This window comes from Sycon ciliatum, chromosome 8, assembly GCF_964019385.1.
Source record: "Sycon ciliatum chromosome 8, ocSycCili1.1, whole genome shotgun sequence".
Taxonomy (NCBI): Eukaryota; Metazoa; Porifera; class Calcarea; order Leucosolenida; family Sycettidae; genus Sycon; species Sycon ciliatum.
Genome location: NC_088650.1, coordinates 1,418,227 through 1,445,133, shown reverse-complemented (window position 1 = coordinate 1,445,133; position 26,907 = coordinate 1,418,227). Strand labels below are relative to the sequence as shown.

The following is a 26,907-nucleotide window of genomic DNA, read 5'->3' as shown; positions in this document are numbered from 1 at the left end:
AGACTCCCGAACAAAGCGTCGACCAGCGAGTGCAGAGGCCGGTAGTGACTGCGGAGCAAATGGAAGCATAAGCCGTAATGCACTGATCGGGCCTCAAAAGGAGCAGGCAGGCATTTTTTGTTCAACATATGCCTGACAGAAAGATTAGCACGGCAGGCACAGATCCGTCGGCATGAATGCGTGCGTGCACACGGCAACCATGACTTGCCCCCGGCGGGGCAAGGGTAGGTAGTGAGTAATGACCGACCATATCAACAGAAAGCAATTTGCTGCCGCTATTCGATGTCACCCACAGGCGACAGTGGTGTCAGAACCTGCGGGGCAGGGTGCACCAAAGCACCTTGTAGTGGGTAGTCAGAATTCAGAGGCATTGAAAACTGCTTTCCGTTGGTTACGTGGTATGTCGAATGTTCCTCACCGCACGCCCGCGCAGCAGCTGGGGCGTCTCGTCCCCTCGGCGGTAGCAACAGCTGCTCTGCCAACAGTGATCCGATGGACAAGTATCATCCCGACTGATAAATGGTCTTCCGGATGATCAGCTACGCTATCAAGTCTGCTCTGGAGACGCGGGGTGAATTCGGAACTGCCACCGAGATTTCTGATAACGGTGGCCACGATTTCTAACGAACTGCTCTGGCCAAATTGCCAAGCGCAACGTTTGCGCAACTCGCGAACCGTGACATTACAATGATTCCCACGCGGTATGGCCCGCATAGCGGATGGGCCATCTCGTCCGCCCAGCAGTGACAACCGCTGCTCTTTCAACACTGATACGACGAACCCGTACGGTCCTGAACGACAACTGGGGTTAGGATGATGATGATGATGGGCGCGGCATGACTGCTCCACTAGTAACAGGGGAAAATGTGTAGCCACTCCCATGCCAAACTCAAAGTCGTATCCGCACGGCCCAGTTGATAAATGGATAGGGCTTCGCCTGTCGCTCTGTTGCCAGAGTTGGAGCTAAATGCAAGCACTATGCTGGACGTGCTGTGTACAATGGACACTTGGAAATCACTGCGACGACAACCAGCTCCAGTGGATTATTCCAGTTTGCATCTTGTCTTGAGTATCTTGGCGACTTGTGGCTTTAGTAAGTGAGTTGAGTTTGATATCTACTACTGTGATACTGGACACTGGATACTGTAAGTCTACAAATTATCAGCACGTTTTAAATTTCAGCATCCGCAGGCCAAAATCCTTTTCGGCCCCATTAAAATTCAGCCTATACAGCTCCTGCCTGTATATCCTGTCATACTGTATAATGCATGTCACAATTTCAAACAAATCCATCCTGACAACTCTCAGCTCGATAGGCTCATCAGGGCCACTTCCATGTCCTTTACAAACTCTCCTATCATGCCTTGGAAATGCCACAACAACTCAATCTAGCATTTTTTCAGCTTCTTGCTCAAACTCAACCGATTTTCACGATTCTTACTGCTCTGAAAAGCTGAGGTCCATGCACTTTGTTTATGCCCATCAGGCGTGCCCCGTGCTAAAGGGAAATCCCCTGGTATTTTCAAAATATAACACGGTCTGAAACCAGAAAATTCGGGCTTACCCTGTGCCGTGAGTGCCTTGTTCATCTCGTCGCCTCTAGGTTCATCTTTATCCTGTCATCTTTGTCCTGTCATCTTTGTCCTGTCATTTTTGTTCTGTCATGTTTGTGAGGAAAAACCAACATCTATCCTGTATATCACAGTTCATTTCACCATGGTAGTAGAAGCCACACCGACATTTATTTTTGAGGGGATTACGAGTGCTTATATTACGGCTTATGTTCCGGAAAATACGATACGGAACTAAGAGAGAGAGAGAGAGACAGACAGACAGACAGACAGACAGACAGACAGAGACAGGGAGGGAGGGAGGAGAGAGAGAGAGAGAGAGAGAGAGAGAGAGAGAGAGAGAGAGAGAGAGAGAGAGAGAGAGAGAGAGAGAGAGAGAGAGAGCATGTTAAACACATATTTGTGATTTGTGCCTCTGTTTTTTCTGACTCTCTATGAAGGAGACCAAGCAGCTGCAGGCAGGTAAGTGACAAATCAATTCTCAAACTTCTTTTCCGCCAAAAAGTTACAAGTCATGACCAGTGATGCACACGAATAGTCGAATAGTAATAAAGTTGGTTTGAAGAGCTGCACAATCATGTTCTATGTGCGGCATGCATGCTAGTTTTGCACGAGTGCATGTGGACCCTGCGCTAACGGCAGTAGAGCTATGGCCGCTGCTCACGGCTGTGCCAGCACAGGCATTTATAAATATGGCGTCGTTCCGTGCGATTTATGTAACATTGTACGAATAGTGCAAATACGCGATGAGTTTGCGTTTTTGGAAGAAACTCATGTCGCTCCTCCACGGCTGTTTTTTTGTGCGATTTCACGCCACTTAACAATATGGCCGCCGAAAGTCTCGATTGGGCTTCAATGGCAAGAAAATTTGAATTTTCAAATCGTCAGAACACGAGTAGGCCATGGTTTCCACTGGATTTTGGAGACTAGTCAGCCCGGACAGCCCGGGGAACACGCTGATCATCTGCGTCTTGTTTCAAGCTTTCCGCTCGTACCTCACATGACTGCCTTTCCTTCAAGAAACATTTGTTCTGTGTCGTGCGACTTTGGCTTCGTTCTGGAATACTCCTTGTGTCGTCGCTGACAAACTCGGCTCCGAGAAGCCCTTCCCGATTTTTTCCCAGCTTAGATCGATTTTTTCCCAGGTAGAGGACTATCCTCTGGTTGTCTTCCCCAAGTGTCATTAGAATACGCGCGTGAACTTCTAAATACGCGCGACGAGTCAGGAGCCTGTTTTCTCTTGATATGGAAGACAAAATGGTGTGGCCCTTTAGTTGCTGTTGAGTGTAGAAGGCTGCTTCCTGCTGTAAATTGCTTAGTCGGCATGTGGGATATTGTAGAAGAAGACAGCAGCCAGCCAAGTGAGCTTGAAATTGTGATATCTACCCTATTGTGCGTTGAACGATTACGAAATGTCTAACTTGAATGTTGTACACGCGAGCACGCCAAGCAGAGGCTGACAATCACTGGCGAGATCAATCTCCAGACTGCCAGGAGTACTTCGAGCAAGTTTGAAGCGGAAAGACAGCTAACTGGGCAGGCCAGGACGCCTTTCCACCCTCTTTCTCTCTCAAATTGCCGAAAAGTCGAGTATCTCGCTCGAGCGCTTTCAAAACTTTTCTCTTGGTTTCGCGTCCCAAATCGTGGAACCACCCGAGGATCGACATGAGTTTCTTGCAAAAACGCAAACTCATCGCGTATTTGTACTATTCGCACAATATTACATAAATCGCACCGAACGACGCCATATTGATAAGTGCCTGCACGTGAACAGCCGTGCCTCGCGAGGTTTCACGATTTGGGAAGCGAATCCAAGAAAAAAGTTTTGAAAGCGCTTGAGTGAGATACTCGACTTTTAGGTAATTTGAGAGAGAAAAAGGGTGGGAAGGCGTCCTGGCCTGCCCAGTTAACTGTCTTTCCGCTTCAAACTTGCTCAAAACTACTCCTGGTAGTCCAGAGATTGACCGGCCCTGTGATTATCGGCCTCTGCTTGGCGTGCGCGCGCGTGTACAATATTCAAATTGGACATTTCGTACTCGTTCAACGCATAATAGGAGAGATATCACAATTTCCAGCTCACTTGGCCGGCTGCTGTCTTCTTCTACAATATCCCACATTCCAACTAAGCAATTTACAGCAGGAAGCAGCCTTCTAGACTCAACAGCAACTAAAGGACCACGCCATTTGTCTTCCGAATCATTAGAAAGTAGGTTCCTGACCCGCCTCGCGAACTCAGAAGTTCATGCGCGAACAACAACGACACTCAGGGAAGACAACCAGAGGATAGTCCTCTACCTGGGAAAATCGCAATCTAGCCTGGAAAAAATCCAGGAAAGGCTTCTCGGGGCCGAGTTTGACAGCGACGACACAAGGAGTTCTTCAGAGTGACGCGAAAGTTGCACGACGCAGAACTAATGTTTCTTGAAGGAAAGGCAGGCATGTGAGGTACGAGCGGAAAGCTTGAAACAAGACGCACGTGATTAGTGTGTTCCCAAGGCTGTCTGGGCTAACCAGTCACCAAAATCCACGGGAAACCATGGCCTATTTGTGTTCTGGCGATTTGAAAATTCAAATTTTCTTGCCATTGAAGCCCGATCGAGACTTTCGGCGGCCATATTGTAAAGTGGCGTGAAATCGCACACAAAAACAGCCGTGTGCTACAGATTACAGTTCAGCGGTTACCGTACGTGTACTTGCCGAATCCGGCCTGTGTGAGCGTGCACCAAACAGTTAGTAGTAGTAACAATACAGTGCCGGCACTGTAGTACAGTTGCAAAGGGCACGTGTAGTTGTACGAGTACAGTGCACACACTGTACTGTTGCGAAGTGGGAACCCATAATGCCTTCTTCTTTACTACTTTAGTTCGGTCCAACTCACCCCTCTCTTTCACTTTGAAGAACGTTCTGGACATCCAGTTTGTTTTTTTGTGATGGCTTCTGGCACAGCTGGTCGTAGCAGCTCCGTTTAGGAGCACTCCGAGAAAGTTGATGGAGGCGCAAAAGTTAAATGCAAACTCTGCGAGACGAAGCTCAAGTTCAATGGCTCGACTACGAGCTCAATGTGGGAAAATCTTCCCCGATGGCATGTTACTTGCTCGACGGCTGTAGCTGCCACGAATGCGAAGGTGTCCCAGGCGAAAAGCGCAGACGCAATGCGGAAGTTTCTGGGCCGTCAACAAATTTCAACGAATACTAGAATATTCGTTTGTTGAAAGATTTGATATTTGATAGAGTATTCGTTCTTGAAAACTGGGTTAGTGTGCATCACTGGTTGGAATACTATTTAGCATCCAATCCCTCACATATTCACACTCAGTCAGGGCAACAACGACTGGCTTTGGAGACAATGTGTTACTTTGAGTAACTGGTCTCGTAATGCAAGAGATCGAAGAGCTGGCAAGCAATGCTAGGCCGCTAGCAGCAACTTGCTCATGATGAGCAGCAACTAACGAAGCAAATGTCCAGTTGGAAGCAATAGAGCTGTATGTCCCCAAGTAGTACCATTAGCAAGAAGATATGATGGCAAGGTTCTAGCCAGGTCAAAATAGTAGGGGGAGGGGGCATGGGAAACAGTTACATTTTGCATTTTCCGAATTTGTCTTGCCATGCAAAATTCAATGTACGGGGCAAACCCCCGACTTCACAACAGACAGATGTGCCTTTATGAACCCTCCAGTAGTGACTATCCACTACACTTTTCGTTGAATGGCATCAAAAAAGCCCGAGGGTAAAATAGCAGTGTTGCAGCGAATATTCGAATAACTGAATATCTTCGATTTTTGCGCTGCACAGAATATTCGAACATGCGAGTCAGAAGTCGAATGTTCGAAATGCTACACTTTGTGTACAACTTTCCGTACAGTGGCTTAATTCGCTCATCGCAGCACGCTCGCTGCGTTCTTACATCGCAGAATGTGCAACAGTCACTGCAATTGAGCAACAAACGACATCGTCAACATATTGTCGCTTGCCGCTGCTGCTGCCCAGTTTGACTTACGTGCCGTTTGTAGCTTGCACCTTCGCAAGAAATACTTATGTTCTTCTTCGTAGTTTGTAGCAGTTCCTGGTTAGTTTCGAATCGTATGAGTCCGCTTTGCTTAGTTTCGAGTCAGTAGAAATTCGTGATGTCGGATCGTAAAGCTAGCTCCATGTGGGAGAGTTTGAGAGACTTGAGACTTCTGTTTCCGACGCAAGTCCACAAAATAGTTCATCCTGCGCATGGAACGCGAGGATGTCGTCTTCTTCCGCTCCGAAGTATATTAGGCTCTTCCTTCGATACATCGTTGACAATCCATTTTAGGAGACTCCAAACTGAAACGAATATATTTTCATGTACTTGCAACAAAGAGTTACATCCAGAACAGTCCAGTCTACCGAGGAGAACTTTGCATTTTTTTGTCGCGGAATTCAAATCGCGATTTTCTCGACTTTTTCCACAAAAGCTGTGGTCATGTGTTAGCACGCGCTGGCTCAAATAAACAAGGAAGCATAGTGTGCTGAAATGGGCTCGTCTGTATGGGTAGAAAAGTAGAATATTCGTTCGTACTGTGCATATTTGTTAGAATATTCGTTGGTGATTTTGCTATTCTTTGCAACACTGGAAAATAGTGATTATTGGGTGAACAGGGCACATTTTAGTGCTCTTTTATTGCTTGTTTTTTGGATGAATTGGGCGCAGCATCCGGTGCGAAAAGTGGTACAAGCATGGTGGTACTGGTGGTTCCATGTGTGACGCCCCTGGACTCTAAAACCCAGTGCCTCAACTGCAGCAACACCATAACAGGTGTCTCCTGTCTGCCAATATTCTGGTGATGGAGTGGTCATTGTGCGAGAAGCAATGACTTTCAGACACACCGTAACATTGCGAGTCAAGCGGGCTTTCTCATAATATGAGTGCATGCAGTGAGGATGCACTCTCACAGGGTTCGCAGCGAAGTTTGGAAGTCTGGAAAAAGTTTGGATTTTATAATTCAATTTTCCAGGTCTGGAAAAAGTTTTGAAAAGGCGCTCCTTTTGAAAAAGTTTGGAAAAAGTTTTGAATTTCGATTTTTTGGCCGCAGATGTGCTGCACTGCATGCTGGCAGTACTGCATGCAAGTGGCGGTTTTGAGTGCCGCGATAGAAGACGCGCTGGCGATGCGTGGTGTTCACTGCATGTACGAGTCTCGTACAGTCATTTCAGTGCAGCTCAAGCGCGGCCGGTGATGACTTTTATTTGGCCGTTTTTTTTTGTTACTGGCGCTCGTGCTCCACTTTGATTCTTTGAAGTCGGGACAGCAGGATGGCGAGGTCCTTTCGCACTCAGATGAGTTTGCTGGCGAAGATGAAGCCGTCTTTTGCGCTGAGATGGACACCAGCTATGTAAATGTTTCATTGGAACCACCTCTGGAGGCGGATTTGAACTTACGGAGGGAAACTCTCGTCGTATGAATTCCCCTGCTATTTTCAGGGGCTCCAGCTGCTGAAGGCGATATCATCGCAATGCATCTTGGTGAATTTGTTGATGGTAGTACCAGGGAGGATTTTACTACTCCCTGGTTGTACTCGTAGTGGAGAAGACAGTCGTGCAGAAGAGATTTATAATTTATTTTTCCTGCACGAGTGGGTTTGGAAATTCTTGAAATTGGTTTGGAAAATGTTTGGAAAAAGTTTGGAATTTTGTGTGCTTGGTTGGCTGCGAACCCTGTCTCACTTGTTTTGCATTCCTGTTGCCTGTACTGTATGATTTCTTGTTAGTAATACAAAAGAAACAACAAACTGTAAATGTCACCTGCAGTTACAACATTTTTTGATGTGTGCTGTGCTTATCGTTGTGCCCAGGAGATACTGCTGTTCTGCCAAGTATCAGTGAGCTCGAAGCAGCAGAGCAGGAGGCAGCCCGGTTGGGCGGTACGACCGTCATACATTTCCTGCACGTGGCAATACTTGGTGCGGCACGCGTTGGAAAGACCAGCTTGCTGAAGGCGTTGCTTGAGAAGATGCACAATGAGAATGAACTCAGCACGCCCGGAATGCGCACGTCCTACACAACTACAAACATCTCTGATGACTGTCGATTCATCGAATGCCCAGACATGCCAGATGCTCTGAGTCGACTCTACGTCATCACCATGATGTGCAAACCATCCACTTCGAATCATCCCCAAGACAAAGAGACAACACAAGATGACAGAGAGAGAGCCACTGCAGGAGAGGATCCTGTGGCTGGGACCCATGCAGGACCTATGGAGGACAGCAGTAGCAGCAGCAGCAGCAGCGACAAACCAGCAATGCGCGAGGAAATCCACAAGACCATCACAGGATTTCTCAACGCAGACCGGGTAAAGTACATCTCTGACCGGGCCAACACGCCCGACTATACTGTCATCACATTCCGCGACCTTGGAGGGCAGCAAGTCTACCAATCCGTGCAGCCCCTCTTCATGGCCAAAAACACAACCTTCATTGCCACATACAACTCTTCTCTGGACCTTCTAGAGACCCTTCCCAAGCTTGACGAATTTCAGGTCAGCCGGGAAGAATGTATCGAGCGGGCCACTCTACCGGCCAACGCGACTCGCCTAGACCAGCTGCTCGGCTGGCTCGACATGCTGCTGCTGAATACAAAAGCTGACAGCAGCACAGACCAGAGTGCTGCAGATGATGTGTTTGTAGTGGGGTGTCAGAGTGACAGGTGGAACAAAACCGATTTGCCTGATCCTTGTAAGCTACTTCAAGAGAAGATAAAAGGTACCCCGTACCAGAACCTTGTCTGGAACGAAACTTCGCATTTTAAAATTGACAACACCAGATCCACTGGAAGTGCAGCGCAAGCAGATGAGCTACAGCGATTGAGAGAGGCCATCGTCGACCGCTGCCAGAAGAGCCAACGTAACATCCCTGTTCCATGGCTCCGATTCTGCATATCCATACACACGCTCAAGCAGGAGGTCTCGTGGCCTTGGATTTCCTTCAAGGAGGCAAAGTTCATAGCAAAGCAAGTCAAGGCTGTTCCACATGACTACAGTGACCGGCAAGTACAGCAGCTGCTGAAGTACTGCCACGAAGCAGGCCACCTGGCGTACTTCCCAACTTTCAAGCTGAAAGACACGGTCATCCTGGAGCCCCAGTTCATCCTGGACTGTGTCAATGCCTTTGTCTACATGAAGCCTGACCGAGACATCACAGTGAACGAAGCGCGGCGCTATCGTTCTGGGTTCATGACAGAGTCCCTGGCACGCAAAGCTCTCAACAAGATGTTCGAGGGTCAGTCTTACTGCGACCATGCAAAGGCGTGGCAAGCAGTCAGAGCAAGCAGTGATGGGTTCAAGCTCATTTTTGAAATCTTAGAATGGCTCTCAGTCCTGGTAATTGTGCAGGATGAGAGGTCTGCTGAGCACGAGTTTATTGTACCTGCAGTCGTCCAGGACATGGGCACGGTCCCGCAGACGCCTTGTTCCTGTGTCTTCGTGTCCTTGAAGCACGCAAACTGCGATGAGTTGATGCGCTTTCCCGTGTTCCTGTATTGGCAATGCGTGGTGGAGGTGCTGCTTAAGTCACACAAGCGCTCGTCTGCCACACTGTCACGGTGCAGCGTTCGCCTTCGCTGGAACAGAGATTGGCCGTGGCTGCACCTGCACTATACACGCTATGGCTTACAAGTGTACGTCGAGTGCAAGGGCCGACACGGCGGCAGCGGAAAGTCTACGCTGGATGAAGTCCGGGCAATCGTGCTCACAGTGGTACGGAAGTGGGGCCTGCAGGTCGAAGTGATCAGCACCCTGCCATGCCCCTGCGGAGAAACATCGGGCGAGGAGTGTTTACAGCATGGCTTATCTACGTGCCGCGCGCCAAGCTGTGCGCACGCCTTGGACGCTTCCACCCTAGTGGCTGAAGACTACCCACTGTGTACACGTTCAAATCCGGATATACAGATGATCCGTGAGCAGGCCATGTTCTGGCTGGGCCTTGACCAGGTGAGAAACTTGACCTGATTGAATTCCCGCAGCTATGCAAAAGACGTTACGTTAGTAGCACCTGTCGCTAGCTTTAGTTCATATGTTTTTGTGGGGGGGGGGGGGGGGGCACGAACCATGAGACAAGTTGCACCAGGCCTTGTTGTAATTCTGTTTATCTCTGTTCAGGACGAGAATTCTTCACACACAAAGTTGCACCATGTCTCTATTTTCATAAAACTTGCCACGTATTCCCGTCATGTTAATGAGGAGATAACCATTTTGAGCCTACTCTGACTTCAGCGATTATGGCTTGTGTGTGTGCGTGTTTGCATGCATGTGTGCTTTTGCTCGTGTGTATTTACATGTATGTGTGTGTGTGCGTGCGGGTGGGCGTGTGCGCGCATGTGTGTGTGTGTGTGTGTGTGTGTGTGTATGCGTGAGTGTGTGTGCGTGTGGCCGTGGGCATGTGCTTGCGTGTACTTGGTCTCTTGCAATACCTACAGGATGCATGTGGAAAGCTGTTTGACCCGAGATCGGCCTCTCTTCCTTCAGGTTAGTTGGATGCACAATACAAACAGATCTGGTACTCTGGTACCGTGTTTGCATGCCTACGTGTGTGTGTATGCATATGCTGCACCTGCATTTAAGGTTCGACTACATCCAGCTTTGTGTCTGTCTGTCTGTGTTTGTGGGGGGGGGGGGGGGGGGGGGGTCGGCTACTTGGAGTTGTGTTGTTGTACCTGCCACCTTTGTTGAATTCAGGGTCTATAATTCTACTTTCTATTTGAGGTATACATACCTGTTCACCATGCTTCTGGCTAGATTAACTCTTGTGTAATCAATGGTCAGGCACGTAGCACGCACTGGGGCACAGTGGGTGCGTGCCCCCCCCCCCCCCCCCCCCCCCCTAATAAGTTTGACCTAGGTTCAGCATGCACATAATGACTATGAATGACATGCACCAGCCATCCTACACATATTATGCAGCCATGCCCCCCCCCCCCCTCCTTCCCTCCCCCACCCCCTAAAAGGGGGGGGGCTGCTGTGCTCCTGATGGTTCTATTGAAGCTTATATCAGATTCAATCTGATTTGGCCACCCATACTAGTAGCAAGTATTACCTTCACTGGGAGCTGGGGTAACTGCAGTTGGATCCTGGGACGGATACCCTGATGCCGTAACCCATTTTTCTACACCTTTGTTCGATCAGAAAATCCCTCTTCTGGCAATCCTCATTTACCAGCATCAGAAGGAACACTCTGCCCAGTAGCATCACAGCCAGTAGCCACCTCAGCAGTGACAGGCTCAGTAGCAGCATCACAGCCAGTAGCCACCTCAGCTGTGACAGGCTCAGTAGTAGCATCACAGCCAGTAGCCACCTCAGCAGTGACAGGCTCAGTAGCAGCATCACAGCCAGAAGCCACCGCAGCAGCGATAGGCTCAGTAGCAGCATCACAGCCAGTAGCCACCTCAGCAGCGGCAGGCTCAGTAGCAGCATCACAGCCAGTAGCCACCTCAGCAGCGACAGGCTCAGTTGTAGCATCACAGCCAGTAGCCACCTCAGCAGTGACAGGCTCAGTAACAGCATCACAGCCAGTAGCCACCTCAGCAGCTTCAGGCTTAGTAGCAGCATCACAGGCAGTAGCCACTTCAGCAGTGACAGGCTCAGTAGCAGCATCACAGCCAGTAGCCACCTCAGCAGTGGCAGGCTCAGTAGTAGCATCACAGCCAGTAGCCACCTCAGCAGTGACAGGCTCAGTAGCAGCATCACAGCCAGTAGCCACCTCAGCAGTGACAGGCTCAGTAGCAGCATCACAGCCAGTAGCCACCTCAGCAGGGACAGGCTCAGTAGCAGCATCACAGCCAGTAGCCACCTCAGCAGTGACAGGCTCAGTAACAGCATCACAGCCAGTAGCCACCTCAGCAGTGACAGGCTCAGTAGCAGCATCACAGCCAGTAGCCACCTCAGCAGTGGCAGGCTCAGTAGCAGCATCACAGCCAGTAGCCACCTCAGCAGTGGCAGGCTCAGTAGCAGCATCACAGCCAGTAGCCACCTCAGCAGCGACAGGCTCAGTAGCAGCATCACAGCCAGTAGCCACCTCAGCAGTGACAGGCTCAGTAACAGCTTCACAGCTAGTAGCCACCTCAGCAGTGGCAGGCTCAGTAGCAGCATCACAGCCAGTAGCCACCTCAGCAGTGACAGGCTCAGTAGCAGCATCACAGCCAGTAGCCACCTCAGCAGTGGCAGGCTCAGTAGCAGCATCACAGCCAGTAGCCACCTCAGCAGTGGCAGGCTCAGTAGCAGCATCACAGCCAGTAGCCACCTCAGCAGTGACAGGCTCAGTAGCAGCATCACAGGCAGTAGCCACCTCAGCAGTGACAGGCTCAGTAGTAGCATCACAGCCAGTAGCCACCTCAGCAGTGGCAGGCTCAGTAGCAGCATCACAGCCAGTAGCCACCTCAGCAGTGACAGGCTCAGTAGCAGCATCACAGCCAGTAGCCACCTCAGCAGTGGCAGGCGCAGTAGCAGCATCTCAGCCAGTAGCCACCTCAGCAGCTTCAGGCTCAGTAGCAGCATCACAGCCAGTAGCCACCTCAGCAGCTTCAGGCTCAGTGGTAGCGTCACTAATAGCATCACCGGCTGTGGCATTACTAGTAGCATCACTGTTAGCAGCAGCAGCAGCATCAGTAGCATCTCCAATAGCAGCAGCACTGGTAGCAGCAGCAGTCCTTGCTGCAGTAGCACTTTCAGCAGCAGCATCACCAGTAGCACCTCCAGCAGCAGCACCTGCAGCAGCAGCAGCAGCGACTACAGGTATGTACCTGACTGGGTGTTCATAGTGTATTTTAGATACACATTTGACCAATTTAGCACAATAATTGATGGCAGACAGTCACTTTTCCAGCGCCACCACTTTGAATAGGACTAATGACTAGCTAGATCTTTGTCGGGAAAAAGGTTTTTCTCATAAATGCCCTCAGGGCCTATTTCTTAGTGGAAATGGCTGTAAACACAGCCGATACGTCATAGAATTGCTATGGGGTCGCTGTCATATTTTGTCGCCCTGAAGCGAACATCGTCCGTGGAACCGGTGGGTCGAAAATCGTAACTTGGCCAACAAACTTTGTTCATTTTGGAGGAGTGAGGGGTCCGTCCGAGTATGAAATGAACCATGTTCGTTTCAGTGGCGACAATAAACTTCTGCAACAAACCGTGTGTGCGTGCCCACGTGTGTGTGTGTGTGTGTGTACATGTATTCGCTGCATCTGCATGTGTGTGTGTGCGTGTGTGTGTGTGTGTGTGTGTGCGTGCGTGTGCATGTCTCTTGGCCACTCCAATGGCACGCCGTCTGTTGCCTTGCAGCAGAAGCCTGTGCCAGTGTGGACAGTAGAAGCGGTGGTCACGGTGCTCGTGGAAGCGGTCATCACAGCGCTGGTGGAAGCGATGGTCACGACGCTGAATTCATGTCACTTGGTGCCATTGGGTTAGTGAAGGCTATCCTCGCAGGTTTATAAAAAATAGGTCAAATACGTTGCTTTGGAGCTGACCAATCAGCCGCTTTCATTAACGAAGCGTTCAGGGTAATGGAAACACTGACAACACACTGTCTGCACATTAAGTGAGGGTGTCTTTTCAGCACATAATGCTGCGTCGCATTTTAATGCTTTACTGTCCACGGGGGGGGGCAGGCACTCTACTATCCACGGGGGGGGGGGGGGGGGGGGGGGTTGCGCGCTCTACCGTGTCCATTGGAGGGAGGGGCTCTCCTGTCCACTGAGGGAGGCTCTCATGTCCACTGAGGGAGGCTCTACTGTCCACCGAGGGAGGCTCTTCTGTTACGGCCCTACCTAGAACGTGGACCTGTTTCTATTTTCTTTTTTCGTGCTGTTTTGTTCTGTATACCACTCTGCGCTGCAGTGGAAAGACACTCGATCAGATTGCCGACTGGCATGCGTTTGTTAGCTCGATTGAACCGTTCATCGGTGGAGAGGAGGAAGGCGACGAGAGAGGTTGGTTGCTTTTGGACACCGTGATTCATGTGTATTTCAATAATGCCGGGTGGTGAATATATTTTCTCCAGCAAGGACACGGCAGAGTTTTAGCCGTGTGTATGTAGCGAATTATGAGTAAACGTAGTTTGAAGTAGTTCTAGGGTCAACCTTATTCTCTGGGAGTGTAGGAGCTGTTCGTTCCAGGCGATTTTCGGAGAAAATGAGCGTGAGGCTGGTGGCCTAAATTTCCTTTGTATTTGAACATTCACAGTGACATCCAAATAATGCTGTGGTTCAACCAGATGAAATTATTTTCAGAGCCAGTGAGTTCCCCTGAGCTGCTTGAATTGTTTTGCAATACCCTCTTGTCACTGTATGCACGTGTATGTGTAGACTTTGATGAGGAGGTGATGTCCTTGTACATTGTTTTTTAACCAGTGTTCCTATTGAAGTCATGTCCCCTAAGAGTGGTACTGACTCCTGAGTATTTTATTGTTTTTATTGCCACGGCTTGCCTTGGCAACCCATCAAGTGCAGCATCAGCTGCAATGGGCATACGTAACCAAGTCGACTTCACTTCTTGATGCAGGTTGTTGTCAACTTGTTGTGTGAACTGGTGTTCTACCTCTGCCGATCATGACTGGGGAACGGCTAAGCTCACCTTCGCAATCATTTAACCCTTTACCGGCAGCACCATACTTGAATGAGTCGTAAACGACGCATATGACATGCATGCTAAAACCATACCTGGTATGACAGGAAGCATCAGCCCACGGGGATTTCCCGTGGCCCTCACACAGCCTAGGTATGATTCTATCCATAGCTGAAGAGAATCTACGCGTGTCCCATTTGATTTCATTGAGAACTGCGTGATCGAAAACTTACAGAAATACACGCGCACCGACAATGCCGTCTGCCTCCGTCAAAACGTCGTCAGGTGCATTTCCTCTTTCGTAGTGAGTTCCTTTCATCCTCAGATGACTTCTCCGACGAGGACTTAGCAGACCTTTGTAGTGGTTCTACAAACGCACCAAAGACATCTTGTAACTAGCTTCGTTACTACAAATCACAAGTGTGTGGGAATACAGAGAACGACAGAGAGATCAAAGGAAAAGCCAGGCAGGCAAGTACAGCTAAAGTGCGTACGGTACAACTGGCATGTCGCACAGCGCGGCCGGATGAATGCATACATGTTACATAAAAGGACACAATGACAAACAGTGGGATGTGCATCCACTACATCTCCCCTCTGAGATTAAACAGGCTATAATAGAGAAGATGAGGAGTCCAAAGACTATTCGATAATGTAGGTATTGCTTGTAGAGCAAGTTGCAGTGAAAGAGTGATGTGCAGAGACGACGGCAGATACGTCTCGGCACGTTGCTGAATTAGCATGATTCAATGAGGCGGTTGACAGGCTGAGGAGCTCTAGCAGAGCGACGGACTGGATCAGCTGCTGTGCCACCGTACTCAACCTCGACTGTCGGCTTCTCTGCTTCTAGCAGTGGCAGTCGGATCAAGTGACGACGATTGCGGCGAACAGTAGAGTGACCAGACTCAACGAGGTAAGAACGATTGGACACTTGCTCTACTATCTTGCCCTCCCGTTCGAGATCGGTGATGAATACACGGTCATGAAGCTGTAGAGTCGCGAGAGGCTTAGCTGCATGCCGTTGGTCGTAGTGCAACTTCTGCTGTTCCTGGGACTGATTTTCCGATTCCAGAATACTAGGGAGATCAGGCCATTTCGGTTCCAGCTGTTCAGTCGTTGCAGGTAGACCGGTACGGAGCTGGCGGCCATACAACAGCTGACATGGGGCATAGCCGTTGCTCAGCGGTGTCGTGCGGTAAGCCAAGAGTGCATCTTGCAGGCTTTCGGCCTTCCGCAGGAGATTCTTGGCGGTGCGAACTGCACGTTCCGCTTCGCCATTCGACTGAGGATACCGTGGACTGGAAGTGCGATGGGTGATGTCGTTTGCTGTGCAGAACTCAGTAAACGCTTCGCTGGCAAACTGAGGACCGTTATCTGTAACCAAGGTGGACGGGAAACCATGCTCGGCACAGATGCGGTGCAGATGCTTGATGACAGCAATCGAGGTTGTGGCAGTCAGCGGTACGACATCGAGGTAACGCGAGAGATAGTCAACAATGACGAGGTAAGTCGTGCCGTTGAATTCCATCAGATCTGCACCAACCGTGTGCCACGGCAGTGTTGGGCGTTGGACGGGTTGCAGTGGTTCGGTCGACTGGACGCGGTGTTTGGTGCACACTTCACACGTAGCGACCATCGTGTCGATTTGCCTTGACAAGCCTGGCCACCAAATGGAATGGCGGGCGCGAGACTTGCACTTCGTTGCACCTTGATGTCCCTCGTGGAGCTTCTCGAGCATCTCAGGCTGCAGAGAGGGTGGCATGACAATGCGGAAGCCATGGTACAGCACACCTTGCTCACAGGACAGTAACTGGCGTTCATGGAAGTATGGGCGCACAGTGTCGTCGACATCACGTGGGTTGCACGGCCATCCGTGTTGGACGAAGTGGAGGACTTGCTTGAGCGTCTCATCTTGTGTGGTGGCGTCAGCAATGTCACGGGCTTTACCATCCGACACGATCTCGCCGATGTAAGATGCGAGGTTGATGCTGATCTCGTCTTGGAGACTAGGCGTGTCGTCACAGGCGAGCGGAGCGCGAGACAGAGCATCGGCAACAACTAGCTCTTTGCCAGGGACATACACGGCGGCTGGATTGTACGTGAGCAGGCGCATCAGGAGGCGTTGACATCGCATCGGGACACGGTTCAAATCACGCGTATTGATCAGCGGGATGAGTGGTTTGTGATCCGTCTGGACAGTGAGGGACGAGTTGCCGTAAATGTAGCCGTGGAATCGCTCACAAGCCCAGACAACAGCCAAGCACTCCTTCTCGATCTGCGCGTACTGTTGCTCAGTAGTGGTGAGGCTGCGTGAGGCAAATGCAATGGGGCGCATTCCGTCGTCATGCTCCTGCAATAGGACAGCTCCCAAGCCGTAACTGCTGGCATCAGCGCTGATGACCGTGGGCTTGGTTGGGTCGAAGAACGTGAGGCAGGGCGCATTGGTGGCAAGCTGTTTGAGCTTGTCCAGGGCCTGTTGTTGTGTAGCAGACCACTCCCATGCGGTGTCATGCCCCAGTAGAAGACGCAGTGGAGCGCTGACTTCCGAGAGATTGGGAATGAAGCGTGACATGAACGCGAACATGCCGAGAATGCGCTTCAGTTCCGTGACGTTCTTGGGCGGCTTCAGATTAGCGACGCTGGACACTCTCGCTGGGTCAGGGTGGAGACCTTTGGCGGAGAAGATGTGACCAAGGAACTTCACTTCGGCCTGACGCTTGTGACATTTCGTCATGTTCAGCGTGACGTTGGCTTTCTGCAGGATGTCTAGTACGGCAGCTAGGTTACGGTCGTGTTCTTCTCGCGTACGGCCAGAGACAATGATATCGTCCATGTAGACGAACACGCCGGGGAGCTGGTCCAGAAGGTTGGTGAGACGCTTCTGGAAAATCTCAGGTGCTGATGTGATGCCGAATGGCAGTCGCTTGAAGTAGAACCTGCCGAACGGCGTGATGAAGGTGGTCAAACGGGCAGAGTCGGGACTGAGTGGGACTTGCCAGAATCCGTTAGCAGTGTCCAATGTCGTGAACACAGTCGCTCCGGCCAGTGAAGACAGGGCATCTTCTAACGTTGGCAGCTGAAATGTCTCCCGCTTGACAGACGCATTAAGACGCTTCAGGTCGACACAGATGCGTACCTTGCCGTTAGGTTTGAGGACGGGCACCATAGGCGAACACCAGTCTGTGGGTTCGTCGACACGCGCAATGATGTCGCCATCTTCCATGCGGTGCAGTTCTTCACGTACTTTCGAATACAGGTGATGAGGAACTCTGCGAGCTGTGAGGCAGTGATACGGTGTGGCGTCGGAAGTCAAGTGAATCTGCGCAGCAGGACCAACCATACACTGTACGAGTGGGACTGGACCTTGCACTTCAGCCAGACGCTGGACTAGACCCAGTGCTGTGCACGCAGATCGGCTGAGCAGGCTAGTGCTGGCACCATCTAGAACAAAGATGGGTATGGTAGTGGACTGAGATTGAAAGGAGCAGTGAGCCTCAAATACACCCAGGACCTGCATAGTCTGGTCATTCGCTCCTCTCAGCTGGGCACTAGTAGCAGATAAGGACGGCTTGGGCTGCAGTGTATTGTATGATTGCACGGACATGGTAGAGACATCAGCTCCAGTATCTAGCTTGAACTGGACTACACTCTTTCCGATAGCTAGATCTGCCAACCAGGGTGAATCACTTACACTTTGTGCGCACGTCGTGTGGCCAACAAATAGAGAGTCCGGAGAGTCGTTCGTGACGGCAGAGGTGGACGGTTTCGATCGGCAAACTCGCGCGAAGTGGTTGCGCTTGCCACAGGCTTTGCAGCACTGGCCTCTGGCTGGGCACTGATCGCGTTGCGAGTGGTGGCTTCCACCACAGTTCGGGCACTTCGATTCGGTCGCAGGCGGCGTTGCTGCAGATTTGTAGCTACCATGCGGTCTGCTCTTCGGCATAGATCGACCACCACGGTGCGACTGGACAGCTGAGGCTGAGGCATCATCGTCTGAAATCGAGCTGGCGGCGGCCAAGCCACTGCGCGATTGGGCTGCAACCTGTTGCTGGACAGTTTCGGCGTGCCGTGCGAACGCAACAACTTTGGCGAGAGTTTGCTCGCTCTTGTCTTTCATCTGCAGCTCCCGACTCACCCGCTTGTCCAGCATGTGGGCGACGAAGCGGTCTCTGATACGCTCATCCTTCGTGCCAGCAAACTCACAATACTCTGCGGCTTTGTACAGAGCACGGACAAACTCCTCTACGGTCTGGCCGGGTTGTTGTACAAGCTGTTCAAATTTAGCCCGTTCATGAACAACATTGGTAGAGGGGCGGAAGTACGTGTCGAAAGCACTGACGACCTCGTCATATTTCTTCTTGTCGTCCTCGGATAGTCCGAGTTGGTACTCGAACAAGGAGTCGGCGTTGGGTCCGAGAGCATACAACAAAGTGGCCACCTGAGTTTCTCCCGGGTCGGAGCTCAGTTTGGTGGCGGCACGAAAACGGGTGAAACGGAGTTTCCACGCGGGCCACTGGTCCGGTGAGCTGAAGTCGAAAGGCGCTGGAGGGTTGAAACGAGCCATCACCGCTCACGAGGCCAAAGACTACAGGAAAACCAATTCTGACACCATGTAGTGGTTCTACAAACGCACCAAAGACATCTTGTAACTAGCTTCGTTACTACAAATCACAAGTGTGTGGGAATACAGAGAACGACAGAGAGATCAAAGGAAAAGCCAGGCAGGCAAGTACAGCTAAAGTGCGTACGGTACAACTGGCATGTCGCACAGCGCGGCCGGATGAATGCATACATGTTACATAAAAGGACACAATGACAAACAGTGGGATGTGCATCCACTACAACCTTCACTCTAGGACCCACGACAGATAGATAAATACTTCGTTCCACTGAGCCACCGATGCAAGCGAATTTCAAATTGCGGAGTGGAGCTCACGCCAAGTAAATTCCCACGCAAATATCGGGTGATGCACCTGGAAGAATCTGATGGTGCTTATGATGGGGAAGCCATGGAGAGTGATCCCCGTGTCGACAGTCTCCCAGAGACGGAATTTTAGGCCATCGACTTTCTACCTACCTGAGTGACGGCAGCGCAGCGCGACTTAAGCGCGACCTTACGGAGCCATCGGACAGCGATTTTGGGGTGATGCTGCTCTCAATTGTGAGCGAGGCACGGCCACTGAAGTCTGTGATGGCTATGGCGTTCGTTTCCGCTCCGAAGTCGACTTGTTTTGGCAGTATCATATTAATGTCGGAATCTGACGATTTGCATTATGTACAATTTCCCTGTTTAGACGTATAGATGCCAATTTAGCAGCGTATGTGTGTGGTATGTGAAAATAATTTTTTCCATGGTCAAGAAGTAGTACCAGACTTCCAAGAAAACATAACTTGCACATACAACATGTGGCCTCGTTGTGAGTTATTGGCATCCTTCTCAATCTTATGGATTTCATATACAAAATACACTTGCCGGTAAAGGGTTAAAATGTTTACGTTAAATGAAGCTGTGTAGAAGTTGGTTGCTCCCACACTGCAGCGCTATTGCCGTCGACCTGACTTGACCCGTGACTGACTCACGGTTGACTGTTTCAGTGTGGGAGCAACTCACTTTCTTATACAATTATCACCAAGGTCGCTACCACGCTTTCGTGTTAAATGAAGCTCATTGTTCTTTTAAATGAAGCTGGTTGTTCTTCAGTGTAGCACATGCATCCACACAATCCACACCGTCCAAATGAACACTAGGGAATTTTTAGAAACGAACGTTTTCGTTCGCTTCTCTTCATGGTCTCTTGCATGCAGCAAAGCAAAAATAACTAAGACAGCAATTCTATGGGCAAAGAAGTGAGGGAGATAAACATCAGGCTAGAAGTGTGAAAAGTCAGCAGATCAAAAACAGTGTCATTGTTCTTTTCTGCCCTTTCTTCTGGTGATGTTGTAGCAAACTGCGGTAAGGCGGCTGTGCAGCTAGTGGCTCCAGAATACACAAACTACTACCGCAACGTGCTAAAGTCGTTTCACGAAATGAAGAAAGGCAACATCGGAGGCCCAGGCAAAGGAGAGAACAACCTCTTCTGTATCTTGCTGTATCTGATGCAACGTCCGAGCACAACCGTCCAAGAGCTGTTTAACCTGCTGGCTGATAATGCCAAGCATAGCCGGCGCCATCTTTTCACAGCAATCAAGTGAGTTGCAGGCTGTGTGTGTGTGTGGGGGGGGGGGGGGGGGGAGTGCCGGGGATAGTTTAGTGTGTGTGTGTGTGTGTGTGTGTGTGTGTGTGCAAGTGTGTGTGTGTGTGTGTGTGTGTGTGTGTGTGTGTGCATGTGTGTGTGCAAGTGTGTGTGTGTGTGTGTGTGTGTGTGTGTGTGCAAGTGTGTGTGTGTGTGTGTGTGTCCCATATGGTGCAGTGGTATGTGCAGTCGATTTCCAATCGAGAGGTTGCGGGTTCAATTCCCGACGATTATGGTCGCACACGTCTTTCTTGCCTTTCTCGGACTCTTCCTGACTTTTCTTTCATTGTCCTGAGTGGTTACCATGGTTACCAACAGCCAGTGTATGCAGCAGTATGTGATGTGGTGTGTGTGTGTAGAAAAAAATGGAAAAATGAAAAATAGGGATTCACTGGCCAGAAAAAGTCACTTCAAACAGCTGTGTGGTGGATATCAGGCTAAAAATAGTGGCGGTCACTTCATCAGCCTTGCAAGCTGTTGAATGATGTAATCCCAGCACAAGTTTCTATGTCTAATATAGCTGTTCGCTATCATCGCTTCCACGATGGGCATGTCTGAGGTCTGAGGCGAGAGTGGTGGGGATAGTTTAGTGATTTGCAGTGGAAGAAGGTCCAGGCATCAGATCATGTTACCATGGTTTCAGCACACCTGTGTATAAATATCACCTGTGTTTTAAATAAAGACCCCCTTCGAATAAAGACCCCGTTCGTATAAAGACCCCCTTCGAATAAAGACCCCCTTCGAATAAAGACCCCCTATGTATAATGACCACCTTGATGTATTTATAAAGATCACCTGATGAGTGCCTGAGATGGCATGAAACTTTTAAGTTGTGACTGATCAAGCCATCTGTTGTTCTGACTAGTGTGTCACGGCTCTACCTTCCCGGTATCGAGCTCTCTTGGATTTCTGCTGGAATTCACAACAGTGTGTAAAGATCACCTATGTATAATGATCACCTTCATGTATGTACAAAGATTACCTATGTATAAACTATAAAGATCACCTGTGTGCTTGAGAACGTTGGTGCGTTTCGAGATATCAAAATTTGGCAGGCAAAAAAAACAAGCCATTCAAGCTTTGCACTCGATGTCTGTTGTGACCGCTCGACAGGGAGCACACAAGCCAGCTGAGCGCCAGCGATAACAAGCCCAAAGTGGCTTGTTTGGGTGTGACCGCGGCGGCCTTAAGACCACTTGTGTATAAAGATCCATTAATGGTAAAAATGATCACCTGTATGTAAAGGGTACGTGTGTATACGGGTATCAGTGGTCTCTGCACCTTCGGGTTGTGGTGGGTTGGTTTGGGTTTGGGGTGGTGGGGGGATTGTTGTTCACTGAACCACAGATCTTGCTATGTTCAAGCTAAGTTGCTAAATACTTGCCAATCAAAACATCTGATAATTGGCCTAATACCGTAGAACGTATAGTTTTTAACGGGTAAAGAAATTAGCATTCTCTGAATCAGGACCAATTGACAATGAAATATGTTAGTGACCCGAGTTTCAGAGTTTTAAGAAAAAGAAGATGACTACTACTGTACAGTAGTACCTGCTAAATTTCAATTGACGCGGCAAAACTTTAGCCAAAACACTACTTATAAATGGACCAAGGAACTACGAGTTACGCTATAATGTCCACTAACACCACCAGTCACAAAACAATCAGCTCATGCGATAACATTGCATGACATGGACTTACGGTACTGACGTTATAATTAGCCATTTTACCATTTTACATTCACAAGTGAACTGTTGAGCTACAAGAAAAGTTAGCCTAGTTCTATTAGAAACGTGTGTGTGTCTTGCTGTGCTCCGTCTCTGTCTTTCGTCCGGGTCTCTGCTCATCCATTGTGCACTGTACCATGACAATGAGAAGTTCACTCTGCCGCTGTTTGACCTGTATTGTGTTTGTTTGCCAGGAATGCCAAGTACTTGAAACAATAAGCAGGAAATGAGGCCTTGTCCAGAGATGGCAGGGGGGGGGGGGGCAAGCGTCTGCTCTCCGACCCCCAGCCGCTCAGTGCCTCGGCCAGATCGGATTAGCAGCCTGGCCGCCCTCCGGGCAGCGTCGTGGAGCCTGATGTCTTGTGACCGGAGCGTTCATCCTAGGCATCATGGGCGCTGTGTGTTTTCATTGCCAGTTGGCCTGTGTTGCTGTGATCAGACCTTGTCATTTTCCTTCATCATGAATTTACACATAGCAGTGATGTTTCTAATGTCTTGAAGTACACTTAAAGCTCACATGCTATTTACTTTGAATTGCCGCTAGTAAATTTTGAAAATAATAAATTATCACTTTTCAATCCATGTCAGACAATCAGGGAAGTTTTTGAAGCTCCTCTCATTCCCACCATTAATGTAGTAAGAATATTAATTTCAAGACACGCTCGCGTTAGCCTTTACTGAAACTTGACTAACCATATTGAGATCACCATGTCTCTGTGCGTTGAGCCAATCCACATTGATTTCATAGAAGCCTAACCTATCTATATCTTTGCAGACTTGATTTTTGTATCCAAATTCAAGACTGAAGATCTTACCAGAACTTAGTAGTAGAAAGCGGTGAATGCGTTGAAATAGGCTGGGAATTTCTCTATTCTATGCTAATAAATACATAATTATGACAATGCCTTACTCTTTTTGCTGTCATCGGCTCACTGCTGATGAGATATAACAAGGTGGAAACAGCTGGCTGTCTGAGATTTGAGTATGTTTTGTTTGTGTTTTTAAATTGTTGACCACCTCCCTTTGGTGTCCCAGCAGCTGAGACTGCTGTTATCACCACCATGTCTTCACCCATCCACCTCCCTTTGGTGTCCCAGCAGCTGAGACTGCTGTTATCACCACCATGTCTTCACCCATCCACCTCCCTTTGGTGTCCCAGCAGCTGAGACTGCTGTTATCACCACCATGTCTTCACCCATCCACCTCCCTTTGGTGTCCCAGCAGCTGAGACTGCTGTTATCACCACCATGTCTTCACCCATCCACCTCCAATTCTAATTGCAACGCTTTACTATTTTAAAAACACTCAATCACTGTGTGACGGCATTGTTGATGTTCCCGGCTATCATTGCTGTACTCTTCTCTGGCCCCTGTGTCTGTTGCAGCCAGGGAGTAGTACAATACTACTCCCTGGTTGCAGCCATGATCACTGCATGCTGCCCCTTACCACCATTTTCAGCCTAGCATCTGATACTGATACTAGGCTCGAGATGGATTTACATGTACATCACACGTACAATGCATATGACAAGAGAATCTGATACAATGACGTAGACCAGGGTTACCAGCGTTACCAAGGGTACTAGGACTAAAGGGACCGTCACTTAATTTTTTGCTCACTACCCGCCAAATCTTTTCGTTTCAGGTGTAAGAGATGTCCGCGTACCTCGCTACCTTTCACGTCAAGCAATCGGGTGGTGTCCATACTAAATCGATGATGCCACACCAAAGGGTAACTGCGAATTAGTTTTGCCAATGTTTCTGTTCTTGGTAGGCATGGGTGGGTGATGCAAGTTATTTGCTGCGATAATGCTAAAGGCAATGCTCATAATATGAGGATATAATGCCCCATAATGCTCACACTGCTCCAAAATGCCAGTTTGAAAGTTGGAAAAGTCGGTTTAAGAAGGCCGTCTTGGATCAAGGCCAAAGCGTAGAAAAAGAAAAAACTTAAACAGCAGTGAGCATGTTGTCTGAAACAATCCACTGAGAAGGTTGATTGCATGTCGGAGTTTCCGGTGAGATATAACTATGTCTAGCCCTCGCGATTTACGCGATTTCATGCTCGAACACAGCATTTTTTTAAAGTTCAATATTCTAATGAAGCTGTACTTGATGCAGCTCATCCAAGGCCCTTTAGGCCTTTTTTCATGCTCGAACAAGAAGTGCCTTGGATATTTCCTCTCACCGTCTTAGACTCTTGGCGATGGAGAAGCTTTTAGAGTCTTTGCGTGACGATGATCAGGCGGCTCGCCGCCTTGCCCACGTGCCGGCCGATGCGGTCGAAACCCCCTGAGCCGTGGATGCGGGCGTGTGATGACACCCCAAGATGGGCCGGGTGCTTTGAGTGTTTTGCGTCCACGCGAGTCACGCCGTGACTTTGGGTCGTGTGATGTTTCTGGCGAAGCCAGGACACGAGTGGCTGGTGGCTCCAGCCCGGCACCTTGTCGGCACCATAGTGCGTCCTTAAATGTGACGAGCACTAACGGCCTAAACGGCCTGAACGGTCTCACGACCTGCTTGGCCTAAGTGCCTACGAGTCCGGCGGACACTGTTGCCAGTGCCTCCGAGTGTGAGTCTGACTGTTCTCAGTCAAAGACCGGCATACTCCGACTCAGATGAGGGTGAGCACTACTCTAAGTCTCTAGACTAGTCTAGTTCTAGTCAGACTCAGAGCTCAGATGCTAGTGCCGACTCGGAGTCCTCACATCAGGACAGTGTTACTTGCCACCACCTCGGGCGTAGCACGCGGGCCAAACGGTCCCAATCACATCCACCTCACATGTCTGCTGTATTGCTGCTACATATACATTGTTGCCGCAGCGGCATCTTGATGTGATGGTCTGATGTTGTAACAGTGTACCCATTTGCTAGGCCAGCTTGGTGCGTTTCCGTGGAGTTTGCCGGGGCACCATATTTGTAACGGCGATTCTGTTTGCTGTTGCCGTGGCCGTGTTTGTCACATGATTGGTGCATTGGTGCGTTCCCGTTGAGTTTTCCGGGCACCATGTTTATAACGGCTTTCCCGTTCGCTGTTGCCGGGGCCGTGTTTGTATTGGTGCACTCACGCTGAAGTTGCCGAGCGGAGCACCACGTTTGTCAGTTGTGCCTGTTTGAAGCTACCAGGCCAGCTTGTATTAGTGCGCTCCCGTTGAGTTTACCGGGGCACCATATTTGTAACGGCGTTCCCGTTTGCTGATGCCGGGGCTGTGTTTGTTTTGGTGCATTCCCGCTGACGTTGCCCAGCGGAGCACCATGTTTGTCAATTGCGCCTGTTTGAAGTTGCCAGGCCAATCCTGTAACGCGCACCCGTGTGCAGTTGCCGGGTGACATGTTTGTCAATTGTGCTTGTGGCATACTGCCGTGATGTGCGATTAATAACAGGCCGCCGGAGCTGGTCAGGTTATTACCGGACCAACTTTTCAGCCACGAACACGTGTGTTCCTACTGTGGAGGGCAGGCGTACCCGTCATACCCTACACAAGGTATAACGGCCATGATACTACCGGACCACTCAAACGCTGCATCCGGCGGTCCTGAGTAAGGCGATAATAATTACGAGCCATGCATTGGTTTGTTTTGCCAATGGCTCTTTGTGGTACACGGCAATTTGCTATCATTCGTGACATTTCACAGAGTGACGAATGTGAGAAGACAAAACAAAAAGAAAAGAAATAATTTTAATAATGGCAAACCCCGGCCCCCACAATTATCAACCTCCGATCGCTGAACAACTATCTGTAGTATCACCACTTCGCGCTGGAGTCATTGAAGACAGTGCCGGATCACCTGCAGCTAGGGGATGTCCTGATCGGGATAGACTTAAAGGGGAAGTTAAGGCAAAAATCAAAATTTCACCAGTTGTAGTCTTCGGGGTGCTGAGTTGAATGGTCTTGGTCCGAGAAAGCTGAGACGCTCCCTTCCTACTTGAATCCCAATCGAACTCGCGCACTTCCACCGAAACTGGGTGACTGCGCCCTACGAGATGGGGATTTGTATGCAAAATGTCACTAAAAGCGCCATTTCGTTCTTATAAAAGCACGGATGACCGCGATTGGCCCATATGTTGTAGTCTTTTGGACGCTGAGTCGACTGGTTTTGGTCCGAAAAGGCTGCGATGCAGCGTTCCTCCTTTATTCCCAATCGAACATGGTTGAACAAGCGGTCACGTGCTCCTGCGTACACCAGTCACCTGGTCACCGTGCCTGCAGGGTACAACTTACAGCCTGTTTTGACCTTTTTTGGGTGCAGTCCTGTCACTCGAGTTGAACCTTGGTGTGAAAGTTGTCGCCTGCTGGCGTGGTGACCAGGTGATTTGGGCACCCAGGAGCACGTGACCGCTTCTTCAACCATGTTCGATTGGGAATAAAGGAGGAACGCTGCATCGCAGCCTTTTCGGACCAAATCCAGTCGACTCAGCGTCCAAAAGACTACAACATATGGGCCAATCGCGGTCATCCGTGCTTTTATAAGAACGAAATGGCGCTTTTAGTGACATTTTGCATACAAATCCCCATCTCGTAGGGCGCAGTCACCCAGTTTCGGTGGAAGTGCGCGAGTTCGATTGGGATTCAAGTAGGAAGGGAGCGTCTCAGCTTTCTCGGACCAAGACCATTCGACTCAGCACCCCGAAGACTACAACTGGTGAAATTTTAATTTTTGCCTTAACTTCCCCTTTAAGAGATGCTTATTTCTCCAGTCCAGCGGCTCGATCGTCAGTTTCTCCAGTTTTCAGTGGTCTCAACAGATTTCCCAGTTTAACTGTCTACCGTTTGGCTTGCGCAGTGGTCCCAGAGGC

The 26,907-nt window shown here is 49.7% G+C and overlaps 1 protein-coding gene across 1 annotated transcript; it reads left to right on the top strand.

Annotated features, from left to right (window-relative positions):
- The first annotated feature begins 2,005 nt into the window (after window positions 1-2,005).
- LOC135822983 (uncharacterized) lies at window positions 2,006-23,430 on the top strand. The gene is made up of 8 exons (XM_065335822.1): window positions 2,006-2,033; window positions 7,391-9,525; window positions 10,011-10,059; window positions 10,717-12,321; window positions 12,871-12,991; window positions 13,426-13,517; window positions 20,096-20,339; window positions 22,305-23,430. The coding sequence occupies exons 1-8, from the start codon at window positions 2,006-2,008 to the stop codon at window positions 22,327-22,329; spliced, it is 4,299 nt and encodes a 1,432-aa protein (XP_065191894.1). The 3' UTR covers window positions 22,330-23,430.
- The last annotated feature ends 3,477 nt before the right edge of the window (window positions 23,431-26,907 follow it).

What these genes read in the sequence shown, in the direction of transcription:
- LOC135822983 (XM_065335822.1), top strand. Translation starts at nt 2,006, where the DNA reads ATGAAGGAGACCAAGCAGCTGCAGGCAG. An exon ending in GACCAAGCAGCTGCAGGCAG is followed by an intron (nt 2,034 to 7,390) that starts GTAAGTGACAAA and finishes CGTTGTGCCCAG; the next exon opens with GAGATACTGCTGTTCTGCCA. An exon ending in TCTGGCTGGGCCTTGACCAG is followed by an intron (nt 9,526 to 10,010) that starts GTGAGAAACTTG and finishes CAATACCTACAG; the next exon opens with GATGCATGTGGAAAGCTGTT.